The sequence below is a fragment of the Pongo abelii genome, chromosome 3 (genome assembly GCF_028885655.2).
Source record: "Pongo abelii isolate AG06213 chromosome 3, NHGRI_mPonAbe1-v2.0_pri, whole genome shotgun sequence".
Classification (NCBI taxonomy): Eukaryota; Metazoa; Chordata; class Mammalia; order Primates; family Hominidae; genus Pongo; species Pongo abelii.
Window position 1 is genome coordinate 110,204,874 of NC_071988.2, and position 21,374 is coordinate 110,226,247.

At 36.8% G+C, this 21,374-nt stretch overlaps 1 protein-coding gene across 26 annotated transcripts in view; it reads right to left on the reverse strand.

The window, feature by feature from the left end:
* FAM13A (family with sequence similarity 13 member A) overlaps positions 1-21,374 on the reverse strand; it is a 331,498-nt gene that overhangs the window by 73,262 nt on the left and 236,862 nt on the right. For 17 of the 26 annotated variants that reach the window (XM_063723518.1, XM_063723520.1, XM_063723515.1 and 14 more), the window contains one exon: positions 5,095-5,136. The exons of the other annotated variants lie outside the window; for them this stretch is intronic. In XM_063723518.1, the coding sequence (XP_063579588.1) occupies positions 5,095-5,136 (42 nt within the window). The remainder of the gene's footprint in view (positions 1-5,094; positions 5,137-21,374) is intronic. 26 annotated transcript variants of the gene reach the window in all.

A 21,374-nucleotide genomic window follows, 5' to 3' on the forward strand; every position in this document is an offset into this window, starting at 1 on the left:
GGAAGCAACCTAAGTGTCCATTGACAGGTGAAAGGATAAACAAAATGTAATATATACATAGATGGAAATATTATTCAGCCTTCAAAAGGAAGAAAATTCTGACACATGCTACAAATGGATGTACCCCGAGGTATGCTAAGTAAAATATGCCAGTCACAAAAGGACAAAGACTGTAAGATCCCACTCATATGAGGTACCCGGAGTAGTCAAATTCTTAAAGACAGAGAGTGAAATGGTGGTTGCCAGGGGATAGGGAAAGGAGGAAATGAGAAATTAGTGTTTAGTGAGTACAGAATTTCAGTTTTGCAAGATACAAAGAGTTCTGAAGATGGATGGTGATGACAGTTGTATAACAATGAGAATGTATTTAATGCCACTGAACTGTACATTTAAAAATGGCTAAGATGGCAACCTTTGTTTATATTTTACCATAATACAAAAACCAAAACCAAAACAACAGAGCTCCACAGGCAGAGGGGATGTGCCCTCTCCGTTTAGAAACACTATTCTGGCCAGGCGTGGTAGCTCGCGCCTGTAATCCCAGCACTTTGGGAGGCTGAGATGGGCAGATCACTTGAGGTCAGGAGTTTGAGACCAGCCTAGCCAACATAGTGAAACCCTGTCTCTACTAAAAATATAAAAATTAGCCAGTCGTAGTGGCGGGTGCCTGTAATCCCAGCTACTCTGGAGGCTGAGGCAGGAGAATCGCTTGAACCTGGGAGGTGGAGGTTGCAGTGAGCCGAGATTGTGCCACTACACTCCAGCCTGGGCAACAGAGTGAGACTCCATCTCAGAAACAAAAACATTAAAAAAAAAAGAAAAAGAAACACTATTATAATAAAAAGGAAAACAAATATTTTTAATAAGTAGTTGTGTCTAAAGACATCCAGATACCTAGCTGACTTTATCATCTTGCTAAAAAAGTAGATATTTAAAGAAACAGCTTGCTTGTTTGTTCCACTTCTTAGTAGCCTAAAACAGGGTTTTGAATAAATATAATGTCTGGTATGCTACACTTCTCCAAAACTCTCCCATGTGATAATGAAGGATTTTTACCTTAAAATAATCATTTAGAAAACATACAATATGCTTCTTAAGGAGAAAAACAAACTATTAAAAGTTAAAGCTAATGAAGCATAATACAAAAAAAAATCACAAACATACAAATTCTAGCATAGGTTGTTCGGAAAGCCATTCCTCAGAAAAACTACCTAAAAATGCTTTAGAAAGAAGTTTTCTACATATCAGGAATAGGAGTGGTATGGTATAATATTCAGATCCCATCTAAATATCAGGTAATATTTTAATTTGAATTTAGCCAAAGTCATTTTTTTCTTTAACATAAATGTACAGTTATGAGACTGAGAAAATCGATAGTTCCCAGTCTCTAGCAATTAAAAATTAACCAAATTAGAAACAGTAAGTCTATCTGCAAAACAGCTAACTTAGAAATAAATCCATCTGATGCTCCTTCAGGAAAATTAGAAAACAGATGAAACACCAAAGCTGACCTTAATCCAAATTTGCTAAATTAATAATTTAGCCTCAGTTTCCACTGTGAGTATTAAAACTTGGGCTGATATTTTGAAAGATGGTCAATTCCAGGATTTTCATGGAGCACTAAATGAGAAAAGGAAAAGAGAGGAAGATCAGTGCACCTGCTAGAAGACAGGTGTTATGTAAGCAAGGACCAAGGTTCAGATGCCAGGTGAGTTATTTAGAGCCCAATGAACAAAACTGGTATATAGCCCCTGAAGCACACATCCTCAGATTTTGATAAAGCACATTAAACACAGGTTCTACGTACGCAAATTATGTGTATAATCCAGGAATTTGTAAAGAAGGAGTTCAAGGATAGAAGTCTGATGAAATGGGATAAGGATGGGATCTGATCCTGCTCATAGGAGCATGAAAGTGGTGTAGGGGAGGTGGGAGCTGGTAGAGATGAGGAGATGCAGCAAGAGGAGATGCAGAACCCGAGTCTTAGTGGAAACCAAACACCGAAATCCAAACTCAGGCTTGCAGACACTGAAAACTCAGGCAAACAGAAGTAGAGCAGCAACGGATCCTAGACAGATTTGACTGGAGGCCAGGTAAAAGAATGCAGACAATAAAAGGTTGAACATGGCACAGAAGAACACCACCACCAAGTTGTTTTGATGCTCAGCTGAGCAACTGAGGTAGGGGCCCTGTTGTTTGGGATTCCAGCCTAGAATATAAAAGAGAACAGGGTATGAACATCCTGGACAAGAACGTTCTCCACTTAAGTTTGCAGGTCATGTTTATTCTGCTGTAGTCTTACTAAGGGTTTGGCATAACCTATTTTTCCCTTTCATTTTCCTAATCATTTCAACTGGGCTGGTAATCCCTAATAAGCGTCTGGGGAACAATGACACATACTGTTTCAGCTCCTATAACTGCAATTAACTTGCTACATGGAATGGTAGCAGGTGTAGATTGATAGCTACTGTTTCCTTCCTTTGCAAAAAATGACAAATGGCTCTGTGGTGAGTTAAGTTGGAGGAGTTCTGAAATTAGAGATGACAGAGTTATCACAGAAGATATTTGATTTAGAATAAAAATACGAGTGTGTGTCTGTTTACAACAGCCCTACCTTATTACAGAAAGGACTGAAGGTAACTGAAATATATGCTAGACTAACATGGGATTCAGGCATGACTGTTCAATGAGAATATCACATTATAGAAACTGAAATTCCAGAAGGTGATAACAAGAGCAACATAATGACTGAAACGGCCTCTCTGGTTCCCTGTTCCTGCATCCCTTTCTTCTCCCCTAGCCACAGCAAGGTCCTGGGACCTCCACTAGTGTGCACTGTGGCCTCTTCACACGCTCTCCGTCTGCGTTCTCTATCCCAGACATAGACTCTGTCCTGTTATATACAATCCATCTCTTCTCCACTCCAGTAGCAGGATTCCCATGTGATCTCCTGTACCCGAGGGCCGCTATGGGTCATCTACCCTCCTTCCTTTGAGACTGGAGGCCTGCTCTGCTCTCATCTTCTGTCTGTTCTGATCTGCACTCTCTGAAGACTGTCCACTCACAGACTTGTAGCCACTGAGTTTTGCTGTTCCACCTCTTTATGCTGGACCTTTCAGAATTAACCACCAAACTGAATATTCCACTGCTGACCAGCTTTCCCAGCCCTATCTGCTCCATGGCTGCTTATGGCTGGATCTACTTCCAGTGAGTACCCCTCTCAGCAGACGTGTCTTATGTCTTGATTGGGCCTACTTTTGAAATTCTAATTTCAAGCTAAATAATTACTACTTTTGCATTTGTGAAATAGTTCTGCTTAGTTTAAATCTCCATCATATGAAAAGAATGCCTGCTGGTAACTTCTCCTTTTTCTACCATAAATGTGGGCCAGTATGCATATTCATTCTCTTTTTCCCCATAATTTTATCATATTTAATTTTTATGACTCAACATTGAAAAAATAAAGTAGCTTCTATTAAGAGTCCAGTAAATATATTATTGATTTTCTTTTACTCTATTTTCTTGTACTTTCATTCTGCAAGTACAAGACATTCAGAGAAATAAGTTCTCATTCGTTGGCATGATCCAGTGCTAAAGTCTCCTATACTATGTAAAACTAAATTTCCATTAATATATAATAAGCATTTGTTGATATTACTGTATTTATATAATGAATATCAGACTCACTACATGCTCAGCAACATCCTGATGTGTTCACAGGAATTGCATAGTTGAGATACCCTATGAACCAGAGTATGCTGATTTGGTTGGCAGGAAACCAGGATGAAAAAAATGGACCACGTTGTCTCATACTGAAACCTCAAATGTTCCCTCTCTTGCCATAAAGTGATTATGCAATATGCTGCAAGTCACTAAAGGGTAAACACTATTAAAAAGCAGTTACTTGGCTAAGCCTGAAGTCCTATTACACATTTCTGAAGTACTAGTGGTTGAATTATAGCCTAAATCCATTCTGGGACTATTTCAACAAGTCAGATTCAAAAATAAATAAATAAACAAATTCTGTATTACATCTCCTGACATTTCTTTTAAAAAGCAGTAGACTTCAGGCCAGGCGCGGTGGCTCATGCCTGTAATCCCAGCACTTAGGGAGGCTGAGGCGGGTGGATCACGAGGTCAGGAGTTCAAGACCAGCCTGGCCAAGCTGGTGAAACCCCGTCTCTACTAAAAATACAAAAATTAGCTGGGTGTGGTGGTGGGTGCCTGTAACCCAGCTACTTGGGAGGCTGAGGCAGAGAATTGCTTAAACCCGGGAGGCGGAGGTTGAAGTGAGTCAAGATCATGCCACTGCAATCCAGCCTGGGCGACAGAGTGAGACTCCATCAAAAATAAATAAATAAATAAAATAAAAAGCAGTATACTTCAGGAAATATTTTAAAAAACAAACATCAGCATTATTTTACATGCATATATACTTTTCAAATATATTTTCTAAGCCTCTGAAGTGGGTAGGTAGTAAGAAAAGACATGCAATAAGGAAGACTTGATTCTAGGCTATATCTCAGATGACTCACTGGAAAACCCTATCAGTACAGCATTCAATCACCAGAGAGAAGTGATCTTGAATTCTGTTAATTTACCTGCTTTAACATTGTTACTCTGGGTTTGTAAGTTTTAGAAAATCATCTTAAACCCTATAAACTTGCTGAATATTTAGTTTTCTTCTCTGCTATGGCATAGAAAATGATGTAACACAACCCAAGGCTTTATCTGTGAGTGGGTCTTGTACCCATTTGCCCCCACTAACCTATGCATATGTATATGTATAAAATAGAGATTTTTAACTTTGCTTACAGCCTAATCATCGGGCAGTTTTTAAATTAAAATGATCACCTTGGCACTTTCGAATTTAAAACAAAATGTCTTATTTTAGTTGTTTCAACTATATTAGACATTTAAAAAAAATTTCTTGAACCAAAGGGGAAAATACAGTAAGGTGAAGAGCTCCAGCAAGTTAGTCTGGCCACAGTAATGAATGTTCTATTGAAAGAGATTAAAATGAGCAAATAAACCCAAAGAAGCCTTAACCCTCCTTTATTCCCTGTAGTAGACCAACAAAAATCAAATAAATACCTCAAATAGAAAGGTGACAGAGGTCTTTCATCTTCCTGTGAACTAAAAGGAAAATAAATTTTGAATTAATATAATGTCTGTTAATATGACATGTCAATTTTACTAAAAATGTTCTACCTGTCAAAAATGTTGATTTAGCACATTAAAGCCAATCTCATGATGGAGTAAGGTTAGTAAAACACGATCCACCTCAGACCCAGCCAAGGTCAATTACTTCTTGTCAGGATACCATCAAGTGAGGCTTCTCTCAAGATCAGCTAAGACAGAAGTAATTCACATCACACTTTCAAGAGGAAGCTTTTTACTGCCTTATTCTAGAGGCCCAATTCAAGTATTTGTATATTACACATAAACCCTTAAAATCATTACATACTAATTTATCTCAACAAAGCTGACTGCAGCTTATTAACATGATGATGGAAATAAGAAACAACCAACAAAACATTCCTGTTAAGAACGAGCCACTTCAGGAATGATTCCCTAGCAATGAAGAGCACATCAGTAAACAGCACCATACTCACGGGCTCTTTGTCCTTCTATAGTTACTCTACCAAGTATTAACTAGTGTGTATAAAATGAAAGGACATAAATGAAATCATTAAAAAGTTTAAGTTCCTCAAACAACACAGACAAAATATTAAGCTTAATACATTGAAAGTTAATTTTTTTTTTTTTTTAAGAGACAAGGTCTCACTCTGTTGGCCAGGCTAGAGTGCACTGGTACGATCGTGGTTCACTGTAGCCACAAACTCCCAAGCTCAAGTGATCCTCCCACGTCACCCTTTGGGGTATCTGGGACCACAGACACGTGCTACCATGCCAGGCTAGTTTTTTATTTTTTGTGGAGACAGAGTCTCACTATGTTGCCCATGCTGGTCTTGAACTCCTGGGCTCAAGTGATCCTCCCGCCTCAGCCTCCCAAAGTGCCGGGATTACAAACATGAGCCACAATGCCTGGCCTAGAAATTTAATTTTTAAAATGTAACATATATGCTATATTTTCTTTTCCTTTCTTTAGCATGTTTTATTTTTCCTAATAAATGATCTCAAAGTATAGAATGAATCCCTCCCCCTTGCGGTCCACTGGAATGATCTTTGAACTTTTAAAATTATGCACTCATAAAACTTGCTTTTCAGTAGCCACTCCCCTCAAATATATAACTGATTAAATATATAACTATATTATGTACATCATTAAACAGATAAAAGTAGAAAGATAAAGTATTAAATAAAATGAAAATGAAGGTCTAATATTTTCTTTTGTACCCCTAGGGTTCCTCTTGGATATCACCTGGGATGTACACCACCTTACCGCATCTGGGAAAGCAACTAATTAACTGCAGCATTCTCTTTCTCTCTCTTTTTGCTTATTTTTAATTTTCTTAAGCATCATTCATGAAAAGAGAAAAGTCTGCTTCGACTGATAGTAGTAAACTTGCAGTCAATAAACTCTTATTACAGAGTTATACTGCAAAACACACACAAGCAAACAAAATCCTGTCCTGGAAGTTGAATAGGTCTTAACATTTTAGAAGGAATACGGAACATAAAATGTGACACACTGTTTTTCATTCTCTCATGATTTGGGTTCCAATTTCAATACTGATCAGCTGTTCTAATGCCCATGTTGCCAAATATCTTAATGTTTATAACTAATGGTGTTAACTCTTCCCAGGTGAGGGGTAAGTGATGGGCTGTAATGTGGATGGGCTGAGGGCAAAGCTTGTACAATTAGGTTGCAGGGTTGAAGAGTTAGAGGGGACAACACCTGGGAAATGTCCAGGTGTCCAGGAAGAAACCACCTGAAACAGTGCTATTATAGGAGGTGACTACTTTTAAGTCAACCTGACAGAAGTCGCTTACACATTTGACTTCCAAATACTCCTAGAAAATACCAAACAAAACAATTATAGAAATGTTAGAACTGGGTTTCCTGATCAAGAAACTGATCATTATGCCAAAGAAACACTATGCCAAACAAACAAAAAAACCTGCCACTAAAAACCTATAATGATTTTGTTATTCTAGGAAAGGCCTCCATATTTTGTAAAATTAGTACTACATACTTTCTTTGCCCAGAACAGATCCTTTACTCTTAACATGCAGCAAACTGAAGGAAAATTAACATGGTTACTGTAACATTCTTTGATGTGCATTCAATTAGCAATATGCTTGATTTTCTTAAGTGCTTTTGAGAGATGATTTAAATAGTTCAGGGCTCTGAACACAGCTGTTCATGTGTCTTAGCTATTTGTGTGTGTCTGTGTGCTAAATTTCTTTGCAGCAAACAGAAGCAATACTTTTTTCCTTTCATCTCCCTCACAAATTTCATATCAATTATGACTGCTGGCCAGATCCTACCACAGGTCCTACATTAATTATCTCAATTAGATCCTCACAAAACTTTCCTGGTACTGGCTTCTTGCTCCTTCTTTAATTCAGGTGAGAAAAGCAGTCTCAGAGTGAGTACATAACTCATTCAGATGATGCAGCTAGTGATGTGTAAATTACTGTATTACATGTTAGTTTATTTTTCTTACTTATTGTTTTCCCTTCATTTTTAACCTATCAAAGTACAGCGAGATGACTAGGTTAGTGAAGAAAATGCATTCGATGGCCAATCTGCATTCCAGCAGCCACAACAAGATCTCGTGGACTTGATAAGCTCCTTGTCATGCTTCTGATTATGGCAACTCTACATCACCTTAGTCAAAGTCCATTCGTAATGCATTATGCCTGACAGCACTTATAAGGTGATTAATTTATTAAAATATACTGGCACGATGTCAAGAATGTCTCTTGATAGAAACACAAGATTTTAATCATAAGCAAATATTTTATCTGGCCTGCATTTGCACAAAGTAAATTCATCAATGAAAGACAAAATAAGAAATTCTTAATTTGGCTATGCCCCAGAATTTTGACCAGTTTTTGTTCTGAAAAAGAAAATGTAAGCACTGAAATTTAAGTAAAATAAAGCAGAGTCAGTATTACATTTAGTCAACAATCAGCAGCTAACAGTGGAGCAATCCATGCACAGTCCCTGAGAAAAATATAATTTGGAAAGAAAATGAGGGTAAATAAATCAATTTTTATTTTAAAAGCATATTTCTCTTTTCTCTTTCATAAAAGTACCCTTTTCTGGGATTTAGTAATACAATCTAAACAAAGGCATAAATTTTGAGACAACTAAATCATTGATTTCAAATTGATTAAGCCAACTAATTTTAGAAATAAATTTAATGCATTGACTTCAAAGACAATTTTAAAGAAAAATGGCCAAGGACAATTCTTCCAAATAAAATCAACAAAATAAACTTTTCCACAAAATGTACAAACCAGAATGCACACTTGAAAAAATTACCATTTTTATATAGCTGTACAAAGATATTGTACTATTACTACAGGCTCCAAAACATCTTTAACAAAGATTATTTACACCTATTTCTGTTTTTGTGTCAATCTGTCATGTTCAATCATACTAAAGGATTTTGCCTAAATTCTAACTTGAGCATAATTTGTCATAATTTTTTCCTAAAGATGAAATTGAGAATTAATTCTGATTCACTTTTAATTTTTAAAAATAAGCACATGTTCTGTGAATGAAGAAGGAAGTGTGTGTCATGAAATTAAACCAATGACAAATTGAAACAACTTAGAATTCATTTGATTTCCTCCTTGGTTACCAGTAACAACTCCGTGTTTTAATTATTTCCTATTTGCTGACTCTCAATAATGGCCAAGCTTAAGCAGCCAATTACAAGTAGTTTACTTAAAAAAAAAAAAATCAAACATACACTGAGAGATCTGGGCAATCACCTCATTTATGTGATTATGCTTAATGTTCTCAGATACGTGGTACTATATTCTCAAAATAACTGCTTGTGGGAAGAACATTTATCATATAGACCTAAATAATAGTCTAAATCTAAGAAGCTACAACTGAGAATGCCAATAACTTAGACAATTTTATCTAAGTTTTAGCAGAGTCCTGTCTAACTTATTTTTTATACAGCTTGACATTGGTTAATGCACATAAATAAATGAGACCTAGACTGATAATCTCTTCATGAGTTACCCTAATTTCTAAACTGGAGCCACAGAATGCAGTGCAATGCCTATCAGTTTAATTATACAGCAAGCTAAAGGAAATCATGAAAGGCATAGTGTTGTATATGTCTAAGAAAAACCAAATAACGTTGGGAGAATTCCCAGGGCAAGTACCCAGAATGGACCTTCAATTACTCGATCAAACCACCATTCCATTCCATTCCCTTTTTAACTCTCCAATTACTTCAACTTTCTAATTGGTTAATGTGGCTGGCTACCAAAAAATTAACATAATTTGCATATTTAGCCACACACTTTAAATATATTTCTAAGTGGTTTGAGACAGAAGAAATAGTTTGTAAGTGTTCCTTGAATACTGAAAAGTACAGAAAAACAAGTAAATGCTAAGAATTCGGTCCCATTCATTGAAGAAACTAGAAAAACCATGCATGAGGCTTAAAAAACAAAACAAGGAGCAAAAGAGAGAAAGAAAGTGAGGGACAAGTAAAAGAAAAGTATAAAGTAAACATTTTTTCAGGAACTCAGGCATTTTCCACATGTGCTACAGAATGTAAGGGGAGGAATTTTCTTAGAGAATGATAAGTGAAGTTAGCACATTTTCCTTTCCTTCCTTGTTCTCAAAACATAAAGTGCAACACATGTACTTGAGCATTTTCAATTTATCCACAGTCTCAGTCGTTAACCATGCCCCTTGCCAACTGGGGAGGTACGTGGCCGCCACTGTTCTGTTGCTTAGGTTTTTGGTTTGGTCCCAATCAAGAACATTAAAAAAAAAAAAGTCCCTGTGGGTTTTTTTTTGTTTTGTTTTGTTTTTCTGGAAAACAAACGTAAGAGTTTTCGGATCAGTTCATAACTGTTTGCAGCTGTAATTTGTTGGGGGTGGGGGATATTTTACAATTCTTTTTTGTAAACCCAGGCAGCTTTTAGTTTTATTATTTGCACTTTGTGCCTAAGAACACAACTCTTAGCCAGTAGAAATACAAATTATTGCAGTTCAAGGGCAAATAGATTTTCCAGACCAAAGGTTAAATGCAAAGAGCTGAAGTTGTTAGTATTCACAGAACAGAAATTTTTAACTAACAGTAAGAGGCATTATTCTGAAGGCAAAACAAATAGACAAAAAGACTTCCAAAGATTTAGATTTTATTCCAATAAGATAGAAAAATATTTCTACCATTTTTTGTCTGTCTAGTGGAAATCTGAAATATACTGTTATCAGCTGAATTATGTCACCCCAAAAATATACACTGAAACCATAATCCCTCATACTTTAGAAAGTTATCTTATTTAGAAACAGGGTCTTGACAGAGATGATCAAATTAAAATAAAGTCATTAAGATGGGCCTGAATCTAATATGACTAATGTCCCTATAAAAAGGGGAAATTTGGACACAGAGACAGATATGCACCCAGGCAGAATATCATGTGAAGATTGGAGTTATGCTGCCCCAAGCAATGGAACTACTTGAAGCTAGGGAAGAGGCCTGGAACATATCAAATTCAGATAGAAAAACATGCCTAACAAAGGTGCTTCAATCTTTCTTACACAAAGGTTATGCTCTGAAAGTTCATTTACAGGAATGCTAAGACTATAATCAATTTCCCGTACTGACATGGGGATTTGGTTTCCAGGCCTGTATTCAAAAGTCTATCTAACCTCTCATTCAAGTGAACTATCCTCATAAGCAGTCGAGATACAATATTTTTTAAAAGTTTTAATGATGATTCAGTTAGAAACACATTTTATATCACGACAGTATACATACATATAAATCAGATATAAATTTCACAAAAATTATTCTTAGTTTGCTGAGATATTTTCTATTTTGTTATTAATATTGGTCACATCCTGCTAAATTGGCTTTATGACCACTAATAGGTCATGACGCATAGAATTAAAAAATACTGTTCTAGAACACTATGCTAAATACACATCTCCCTTGCTTGCTATATAATGCACACTGAATGAATGCTGATGAATTAAGATCTATGTTCTCACAAGACAAAGGGAAAAAACTCTTTCTTTCTCTGTCCTACTGCCAAAATCAGTTCTGGGCCAAAGAAGTACAGATTTTGCTGAGTGTAGATGGTAAAGAAAAGCAGAGAGAAAATGGGTCTGGATATGCCCAGTAGTGGGCATGATGACATAGCTGTGGAAGGCCAGGAGGAGCTGACAGAATATCTCCAAATCTCTCTTAAATAGTTTTTCCCTAGTTACACCACAGGATGGTGTCAAGAATGAGACTCAGAGAGACAGTGAAAGAGATCATTTTGCACAGGACATGGCTTCCATGGCTCTTCCTTATTTGTACGACTGTGGCATTCTTTATCACCTATTCTGTCTTCTACAATCAAAGAAATATTATACTTACAGAAAACTAAGGATCATCTCATTCCATTTCAATCCTACCCACTCTGCTAGTGCCAGCTCCGAATGCCCTTCTGATTAACAGCTTGCAATGTCTAAGAAATTGCATGGAGGTAGGGGTATGTGCATGCGGGGGGAAAAGGAACAGAGTTCTTAAGTGCGGGGTGGGAAGAGGAGTTGCTTTACCTTCCGTTTGTTTTGCATCTCTTTCTACAGCTAGAAGGTGAAAAGTGAACCATGACTGCCTGCTGATTGACTGACAGTGCACTTCTCAGGGAATCCTGGCTGAGACATGTGTAGAAGTCACAGAATAGAATCTTATTCTTGTTATAGTATTTACAAGCCAACTGTTTTCCTTAAAGACTTTTATCCCTGCTAGAGTTTAAATGTGTCTCCCAAAGTTTATGTGTTAGAAACTTGATTCCCAATGAAACAGTGTTGAGAGGTGGAACCTTTAAGAGGTGATTACGTAATGAGGGCTCTGCCCTCAAGAATGGATTAATGCTGTTATTGTGGGAGTGGGTTGGTTAGTATAGGAGTACGTTCCTGGTAAAAGGATGAGTTTGACACTCTCCCCCCTGCTCACTGAGTTCACTTTCTTGCCCTTCTGCCTTCTGCCACAGGATGACAGAGCTAGAAGGCCCTTGTCAGATGTGAGACCTTTGAGCTTGGACTTCCCAGCCTCCAGAACTGTTTTAAGAAACAAGTCTCTGTTCATTATACATATCCAGCCCGTGGTATTCTGTTATAGTGGCACAAAATGGACTAAGACAATCTTTTACCTGCATATTTGATCAATTACCAAATTGTATGGATTATGTCTCAAAAAAAGGATGTGTCTCTTGAGTCAGATCTCTCCTTTCCATTTCTACTGTATTAGTCTTTCACAGGGGCAATACTATTTCCTTGTTTTTCACACTAGTTCATCCTTAGCCTCTCCTACTTCCCCACTGCATTTGGGATAAAAATCCAAATGCCTAAATCTGGCACATGAAGTCCCTCCCAATTGCAACCCAACATATCTCTACAAACCTCATTGCACTTTTGCAACTCTTTCCATTTGTACATGTTGTTCTTTCTACCTTAAATCCTTTCTCCACCTCTCTCTGCCTGGTAAATACTTCATCTCTCAGTTCAAGTGTCATCTAATCTGGGAAGCCATCTCTAGCACCCTGGAGAGGGAGTTGCTTCTTCCTCCAGGCTTCAAGACACTTTGTTCATAGCTATAACTGAGTGCTTAGCACATAACACTGAAATTCATGAGCTCAGAGGCTTGTCTCATTTCCAGATTTGTCGTTATCTTTGTAACACCAGCACCTAGCTAGGTACCAAGAACACTGCATGTGCTTAGTAAATGGCTGTTGAATAAAATCACTATCATCAAGATTTTGCTGAGTGCTTGCAGTAGTGTTTGATTAAATATTTTGAAAACATACTGTTTATAATTTGTAAAACTAATTTTGCCTAGGAGCATTCTCTGATATCTGTACATTGATTATTTTAAATTTTCTTTTTCTCATCTATTCAAAACTTAATGAATCTGCAGCTGTGCCATGGGTTTTCTCCCATCCTTACTTAAAGAAAATCATTTCTTTTTTCCAACTGCACAATTAGAGGTGGGAGCTTTGCCATTATGCCCATAATTTTAACACTGTACTCTTTGTGGTATACAGAGAACCCAGAAAATGATATGTTCGGGCAAGGTAATGTTTGAGTATGGCCTTGCCACACACTATATCTGTTTGTTCTGGCTTGAGAGTAGGGGAAAAAAAAATTATTTCACTTCACGCCAAACACAAAGATTGTTTGAGGTTTGAAGAAATTTTGGGCAGCTGGAAGCTTTCATTTGTCTTTGAGATCTTGTTCAGAAAAGTGATGTTTATCATTATCATAAACATAAAAACATTGTCTTATGGAGGCAGTAATTTAGAATGTAAAATACAGTAACGTTCTTTGGGGGGATGAAATTAGTTGATGAGAAAATATTTTTATAACATTAGTAAATAAAGTATTTTCAAATCTTTAGTCACTGAAACAAAATCAAAACAATAAGGGGATACCTGTAGAAGGAAAGAAGGAAAAAGAAAATTGTTTTTGCTAACTTCTTTCAATTATTACCTTATTGCAAATTTATTAAGGGTTTGTTAACACAGTTTTAACAGATATATAATTTCCCAAACTGTTAACTCTGAATGTGGAATTCTTGAGACAAAGGCATGCAAATTATCCTGTCATCCTCTCCCGAACACCCCTCACCTCAGCCGGAGGAGGACTGTGCACAGAAAAATGGGTCAAGGCTTCTTTCTGACATCATCTTGACTTTCCGCTGCTTTTTAGGATGATGAGCAGCAACTGGAAAGTGAATGAAGGTCTGATGTCAACCTACACCTGGGCTTTGGGCGCTTCCACAACCATGGGCAGCTGCTCATACGGGAAACATTTTCTGAGTGTATTAGAATCCATGATTGATACACAGGCTAAGAAAACACAATCCCAACCTTCACGAATTTACAGGCTAGCAGAGAAATGGAAACCTGAAATTTGATTATTATAAAAAAAGGGATACATAACTACCATTGATTGAGAGCTCACCATAAAAAGCCAGGCTTTGTGCTAAGCGTTTACGTGTATTATCTCATTCAATCCTCAAAGACATCATGGAGGAAGGAATTACTAACCAGATTTTTCAGATAAGAAGAACAAGTTTTAGAAAGGTTAATTAACAGGCTGAAGGCCATAGAGGCAGTCAACGGCTGAGGTTCCAATCCAAGTCTGAAGCCAGAGCTCCAGCCCTTCCACTCTGAAGCACTATGCAGTCTGGCAGATTAGCTGAGGCTCAGTTAGATAAGCCACACAGGGAGTGAATTTTGAGGGTCACGTAGGCATTTTTTTGGGAGAAAGATAACGGACAGGAGGAGAACTATGAGAGAGAGAGAGAGAGAGAGAGAGAGAAGAGAACGTGCTTTGAAAGCATGGGAGAATTAACAACTCGGCAGGTGTGGCAATTGAGGGCGTTCAGCACCAGGGGCGCAGCAGTGACCTGCCAGAAAGCTGACACTGGAGAAACAGGCAGGCTCTTGTGTTTCTATCAAGTCAAGGAGTTGAAAAAAAAGGAAAGTCACTTATAAAAATAAAACACAGTGTATCAATGGTCTACTCAGGCCAGCATTTAGTTTCTAATTTTAGTTTCAAGAGTTATTTTAACCTAGACAGCAAAATTAGTTTCTTTTTGTAATCATTTTGCGGACTACAAAATACTGATATCTATTATGTTTTTTTCTAAACGCTTAATTTTTTCTCTAGCCTTTCAGTTCCATTCCTTTAATATGATCTGAGTAAAGCAGTTCAATTCTTTATTTTTATTTCTAGTAAGTTCAAGTTTTCTGAAGTCTTTTTTTTGGGGGGAGCGTGACAGGGTCTTAATCTGTCATCTAGGCTGGAGTACAGTGGCATGATCATACCTCACTGCAGCCTCAAACTCCTGGGCTAGACTGACCCTCCTACCTCAAGTTGTAGGTAGGACTACAGGCATATGCCACCATGCACAGATAATTTTTTAAAAAAATTTTGTAGAGACAGAGTCTCACTATGTTGCCCAGGCTGGTCTCCAACTCCTGGTTTCCAGCGATCCTGCTGCCTCTGCCTACCAAAGCACTGGGATTACAGGTGTGAGCCACCGCACCCAGCTTCCCTGAGTTTTATTCTTAGATTTGATGAGAAGATACCATGTTTTCCTGAGCTTGGTCTTTAAAGGTATTATAAAACATATGTCTTAAACCACCTCCCCCACCTCATTATTTTCACTTTGTTACTTAGGCACCTTAATTTTAAAGAGCAACTTCCGAGGCTTCTGCCTATCTTATTTTTACCACCCCTGGCCCCACTATTTCCCATTAACATGTCTTTTCTCATGCAAAAACTAAAATCAATTTGCATATCTGGCTTTGGGATAATTTGCACAAGGGTTATAATGTACTATACTTTGGTTCTGGAGTCCGGTATTTGTTTAGCAACAATATTTTAAGTCTATACTTGATATCAGAAGTCAAATTTATTTTAGAGCTTATCTTAAAATGATGGTTTAAAATTTGAAAGGGATTTTAAATTTAGAAATATAGACAAATCTCTTTGCAAGAAAAGGACATAGATTGAAAGATTCATTTACAGTTTTTAAAGTGTACTCATGTGTACTTGGTCAAAACAAAGTTCATCTGCCATTTTTATGTGTAAAAATTGACTTGTCATAATTTCCTTCAGTGTACCCCTATCAGCTGAGATACTGTGTGACCTGAAAATGTTTATTATCATCTGAAAACTTTAAAATATTTATTAGAAATTCAATTTTGAACTATGTTTATTTAGAAAAATTAAAGAAGACTGAATGTAACATTGCTCTTAACATTTTCCATTGACAGAAGTATGTTTATCCCCAGTGTATAAACTACTCAGTGTCTATGACAAAACATTCCTCCAAATACAAAATATTAATAGTTGCTATCTGTACTAGGAATAAGAGAATCCAAGTTCTTTTTCTAAAAAAAAAAAAAATCAAAGGTAAATTCAACTTTTTTGAATAAATATCTTAAAAAAAACAAAGTAGAATTAATTCCAGATAATTACAAAATAGTCTTTTATCCTTTCTATCATTATATAAGAAAAAAGAAGCAGAAGAGGAAACCTTCCTATTTCGATGTACATATAAAACAGGAACTTCATTTTCCTTAAACTGCATTAATGAATACAGTAACTCTAGGAAATAAACTAAAAACTATTTCCTCTTTCTCAAGGTAAATATCAAATACTCTGCAATGTAAACAGAAGTAGTGTTCCAAATTATTTTTTCTTTGTACTATAGGAATGCTTATATAATAACTAAGGGTGAGTAAATTACTTGCAATTTTTTAGTATAAGAATATTCCTAGAAATTTATATGGAAAGCTTTAGAAATTATGTGGACAATAGTGTTCTGATATGCTCCCATTAAATTTCTCTGTAGTCTCCAATTCAACAAGTATTTACTGAGTACCTGCTACGTGCCTAACATAAAAACAACTTAAGCTGCCCTGTCCCGAGTCACTTTTAATCTGTAGTGCAGTAAGTGTCTATATAGTAGAGTTCAATGCTAATGGGAGGAAGGTCAGGAGTTCAGTTTCCTCTGCCAGTTAGCTAGTTTTTATCTTTTGAATGACAATAGACTCTTCCCTTTACTAAGCTTCTAATGGGGGAAAACTCCACTATTAATCCCAAATACATGCCATGATCATCAACTTCGTATACAAATGGCTATTCTTTAGACATGTGTGTAGAGTGTTTTCCATTTGTTTCTACATATGTCACTGAGCAAGTCATTTTGTTTCCCTGTGTATGAGTTCAGTCATCTGGAAAATGGACGCTATGATTTACATTATCTTTAGGGATCCATTTGGCTCTAAAATAGAGTGTATATTTTCATAATTCCCAAAAGTTACTTTTGCATATGTTAATAGCAGCATTATTCATAACAGCCAAAAGGTGGAAATAACCCAAATGTCCATCAACTGATGAATGGGTAAACAAAATTTGCTACATCCATATATCATAATATTATTCAGCCATAAAAAAGAATCAAGTATTGATACATGCCACAACATGGATGAATCTTGAAAACATTATACCAAGGGAAAGAAACTACTCACAAAAGATTACCTATGATATGATTACATGCAAACTGATGATATGATTACATGCAAACTGTACAACTCTGCGAATATACTCAAAACTATTGAATTGCATATTTGTATGATATGTGAATTATATCTCAATAAAGCTGTTAAAAAATTATTTCTGTAGCCAAGCATGGTGGCTCATGCCTGTAATCCCAGCATTTTGGGAGGCTGAGGCGGGTAGATCACTTGAGGTCAGGAGTTTGAGACTAGCCTGGCCAACATGGTAAAACCTTGTCTCACGAAAAATATAAAAATTAGCTGGGCATGGTGGTGCATGCCTGTAGTCCCAGCTACTCAGGAGGGTGAGGCAGGGGAATTGCTTGAACCCAGGAGGCAGAGGTTGCAGTGAGCCAAGATCGTGCCACTGCACTCCAGCCTGGGGGACAGAGCAAGACTCTGTCTCAAAAAAAAAAAAAAGAAAAAAAAGTTATTTCTAGTTCTTCTTATGGTAAGAATAAATAGTGCATTAAAAATGTTTAATACAGAACATACTATTCCATTGGGAATCTTTTCTGCACCACAGACAAATGTAAGTTTCATAGGAAAAAATAGGGTGAAAGCTTTGAGAGTTTCAAGAAATTTGGTTCAATTCTATTTTCAATAGTACTTCCTGCAAACCATTCCAGAGGTCATCTTCCAATATTGATGCGATGAAATGCACTGCAATGATATAGCACTAACTGAACTGCGCTAAGCACTTTTGCATTGATGGAATTGAAAATGTATTGCAAGCATAAGAAGACAAAACTAAAAGAAAAGTAACATACCCTTTACATCTGAGTAGTTTCATCATTTACAAAACAAACAAAACAAAACAAAACAAAACCCACAAAACCAAAACTATCACTTTTTGTTTTTCTTGAGACAGAGTCTTCCACTGTTGCCCAGACTGGAGTGCAGTGGCGTGAACTCAGCTCACTGCAACCTCTAACTCCAGGGTTCAGGTGATTCTTGTGCCTCAGCCTCCCAAGTAGCTGGGATTACAGGAGCATGCCAGCACGCCCAGATAATTTTTTTTTTTTGTTTTTCTTTTTGTATTTTTAGTAGAGACAGATTTCACCACGTTGGCCAGGCTGGTCTCAAACTCCTGACCTCCAGTGATCCCCCCCGGACTTGGCCTTCCAGAGTGCTGGGATTACAGACATGAGCCACCGTGCCTGGTCCTATCACATTCTTTAACTCCAAAATTTCCCTCATAAAATAAGTACCTTGGGTGGTATCATCTCTTACAGACAATGAAAATGACCTGCTCAAATTCATATATGGCCAGCTAGCTGTCAGTGTCTGTATATGTTTTCTGATGGCAAGTTTACCACTGGTTTGCACTGAATAGCTAACATCTTTACTTTTTCAGTGGTTTAGACAGGATGATCCTAAAATTTGAAAATATTCTCACCTTAGTTCATGTTATCTTCTTTATTTGGAGTAATTAGCAAATATTTGGGCTCCATGGGTAATTCAACCATCATGTGAGAACACAGCCCACAGAGATCTTATTTGTTCTCAATGACAGTGATGAAGCATAAATTCAGACACACAACCCATAGGCACTGGCCCAGATTTAAAGTGAGGCAGCTTTTAACTCCCTCCTAGACTGTGTTTGTGGAGGGAGGGGGCAGTGCCAGGAGTGCTACCAGAGTGCCAACAAGTTAGGAAAACCAGACTTCTAGATAAATTAACTGAAGGGTGTCATCTCCACAAGCAGTAGAGGGCTCTCTAACACCACACAGAAACTCACAAGCTGGCCCAACATTACCTGGGTTCTTCCCTGGTGAACTCCCATACCAACCCCATGTTATCAACGTTTACGTTGGCAAAAGGATATTCTATTCTAAAGACCAATGCTTGGGAAGAACTGATGAATTCTACTGATAAGAAGCTTCAGTGAAACTTTTAGATATTGGGTCACTAATACATGTTTATTAATCGTCTTCCTTTAAGTCTTTCTCGAAGAAGAGCCACTACAATTTGGAATTATGATGTGCTTCACCATCATAAAACAAATATTCGATAATATACACTGGATATCATTATTTGCTACATGAAAAAAATAATTACATAGACATGATTGATTTCAGCTTCTCACTTTGGTAGACAAACCCAGGAAAGAACAGGATGCCAACACATGAAAGCAGATGTCAATGCACTGAAATCAAAGGAATCCACATCAAACATCAGCACTCACAGGTTCATAACTTCATCTCATCTGCCATCATTATTCCTTGTGGATATAAATTCAGTTAGTTTACCGGAAAGTTAGTCTAGCAAATGAAAATATTGCAATGAAAGTTGAGAGTTTTGTCATAGCTATGACTCAGAGTTAAAATTTTGTATCTTAGCCTGCTTGAGTCTTTCTATACATAAAATAGAGATCCTTACCTACAGACCCACATTATCTAAGGGGAAGAAAACTCAATGAAATACGAATTGTACAAACAGCCTGTGGTACAAACTAAGCCTGAGATCTGACAAAACAGATTATCTCATTAGAGACAGAAGGTAAATTTAGTCACCTGAGAAAACTTATATTTCAATTCTTAGTTTAATATAGTTTCCCTTTATTTCTGATATTATTTTATTTTTCTCAAGGAACTTTTTCCGATGGTAAGAATATCCATATAAGTTGATATACTATGTTGAGTTTCATTATTAGCTATAAGTAGTATGTAAATATTTTAGTATTTTAAAAAATAACTGGGACTGTTTAATTATCTCAATAGAGATAGTTAATAAGATCCTGTCTTTAAGCCATGTAGTGAATCATTAAGAACTGAGGACTTTACAGAAGGTTGTAATTTAAACATTCAGCCTCTGCCATGTTTTTTCTAAAGATCATGAGTTTCTAAACAGCCAACTCCATCCTGGAAACTCTGCCAATAACATTCAGTAATAAACAGATAGCAAGACACATTTTATTTCATTTTTAGTTTTTGACCTTATCTGTTATTCTCATCTTGGCTACAGATTAGCAGTAACAACATATCTTCTATACACTGTCACAATACGCTAAGAAAGGCTAAAGAGGCATTTATGAAAACTGTAAGTTAAGTAGACATTAGGGTACAAACATGCCCCTAATAAAATCACACACTTACACGGGGTTAAATAATACACAGGATAATATTATCCATCTAGGCACATCTCTGTTATTACTATGCTAATCATACTGTGTATTACCGAATTCACCGCATGGTACTGTAATTGTCTGGTAATGTGTCTGCATCGTAACTAGCATGTGACCTCTTTGAAGGAGAGCTGTGTCTTAATTACCTTAGGATCACTGGCAGTACAGAGTAGTGTTCAGTCAAAGAGAAAATATTAAACAACACTCTAAGTATGTTTTGTTTTAATAGGTAAAACTGACAATTTAGGAAATAAAAGCATCAATTATGAAAAAATCCTCACAAAAGGTCAGATATTAAATATGCTATTTGGAGATGTTGAGTAGTATAATGCTAGATTCCTATATATGCCAGCTGTCACTAGCTTTATACGTGCTATAATCATTAACTAGAATTTAGATCAGTGTTTCTCTACGGGTGGACCATCTGCATTAGATTTAGGAAGCTTGTTAAAATGCAGATACTCTCTCTGCTACCTCCAGATTTGGATGCAGTGAGTCTAGGGAAGGAGAGCAACAGGAAGGATTTGATTTTAAAAATAAGTTCCTTAGGTAATTCTCATGCACTCGAAGTATGAGAAGCATTGAACTCTCTGCTAAATACAAATAGTGAGCATGAATTTCTTTAGCTGCTATTTAAAGCTATTCTTTTACACATCCAGTTTCAATGTAGTTTTTATCCCTTGGTGCTCTTAAACAGAATGGAACAAAGCACTCCTTCCAAGAATACTGCTAAGGCTCTGGAACCTTCCTGCTTCAGGCCCATAACGGTGGGGAGAGTCTGCAATAGTCATCATTACCATGAGAGTCACAGAAATCAATAGCCAAAGATATCAAACTGGGATTTGAAGAAACAATTACACGTAAGGGCGGGAAAGTTTTCTACATAAATGCTTAAATTCACAAGGCACACTTAAAAAAGACAACCGCACAAACCTGGTCCTTACCTTCAGGAGGTTTATAATCAAAGGTAGGTACAGGCTGGCAGTAAAGATTGCAGGGAAATCAGTCAAAT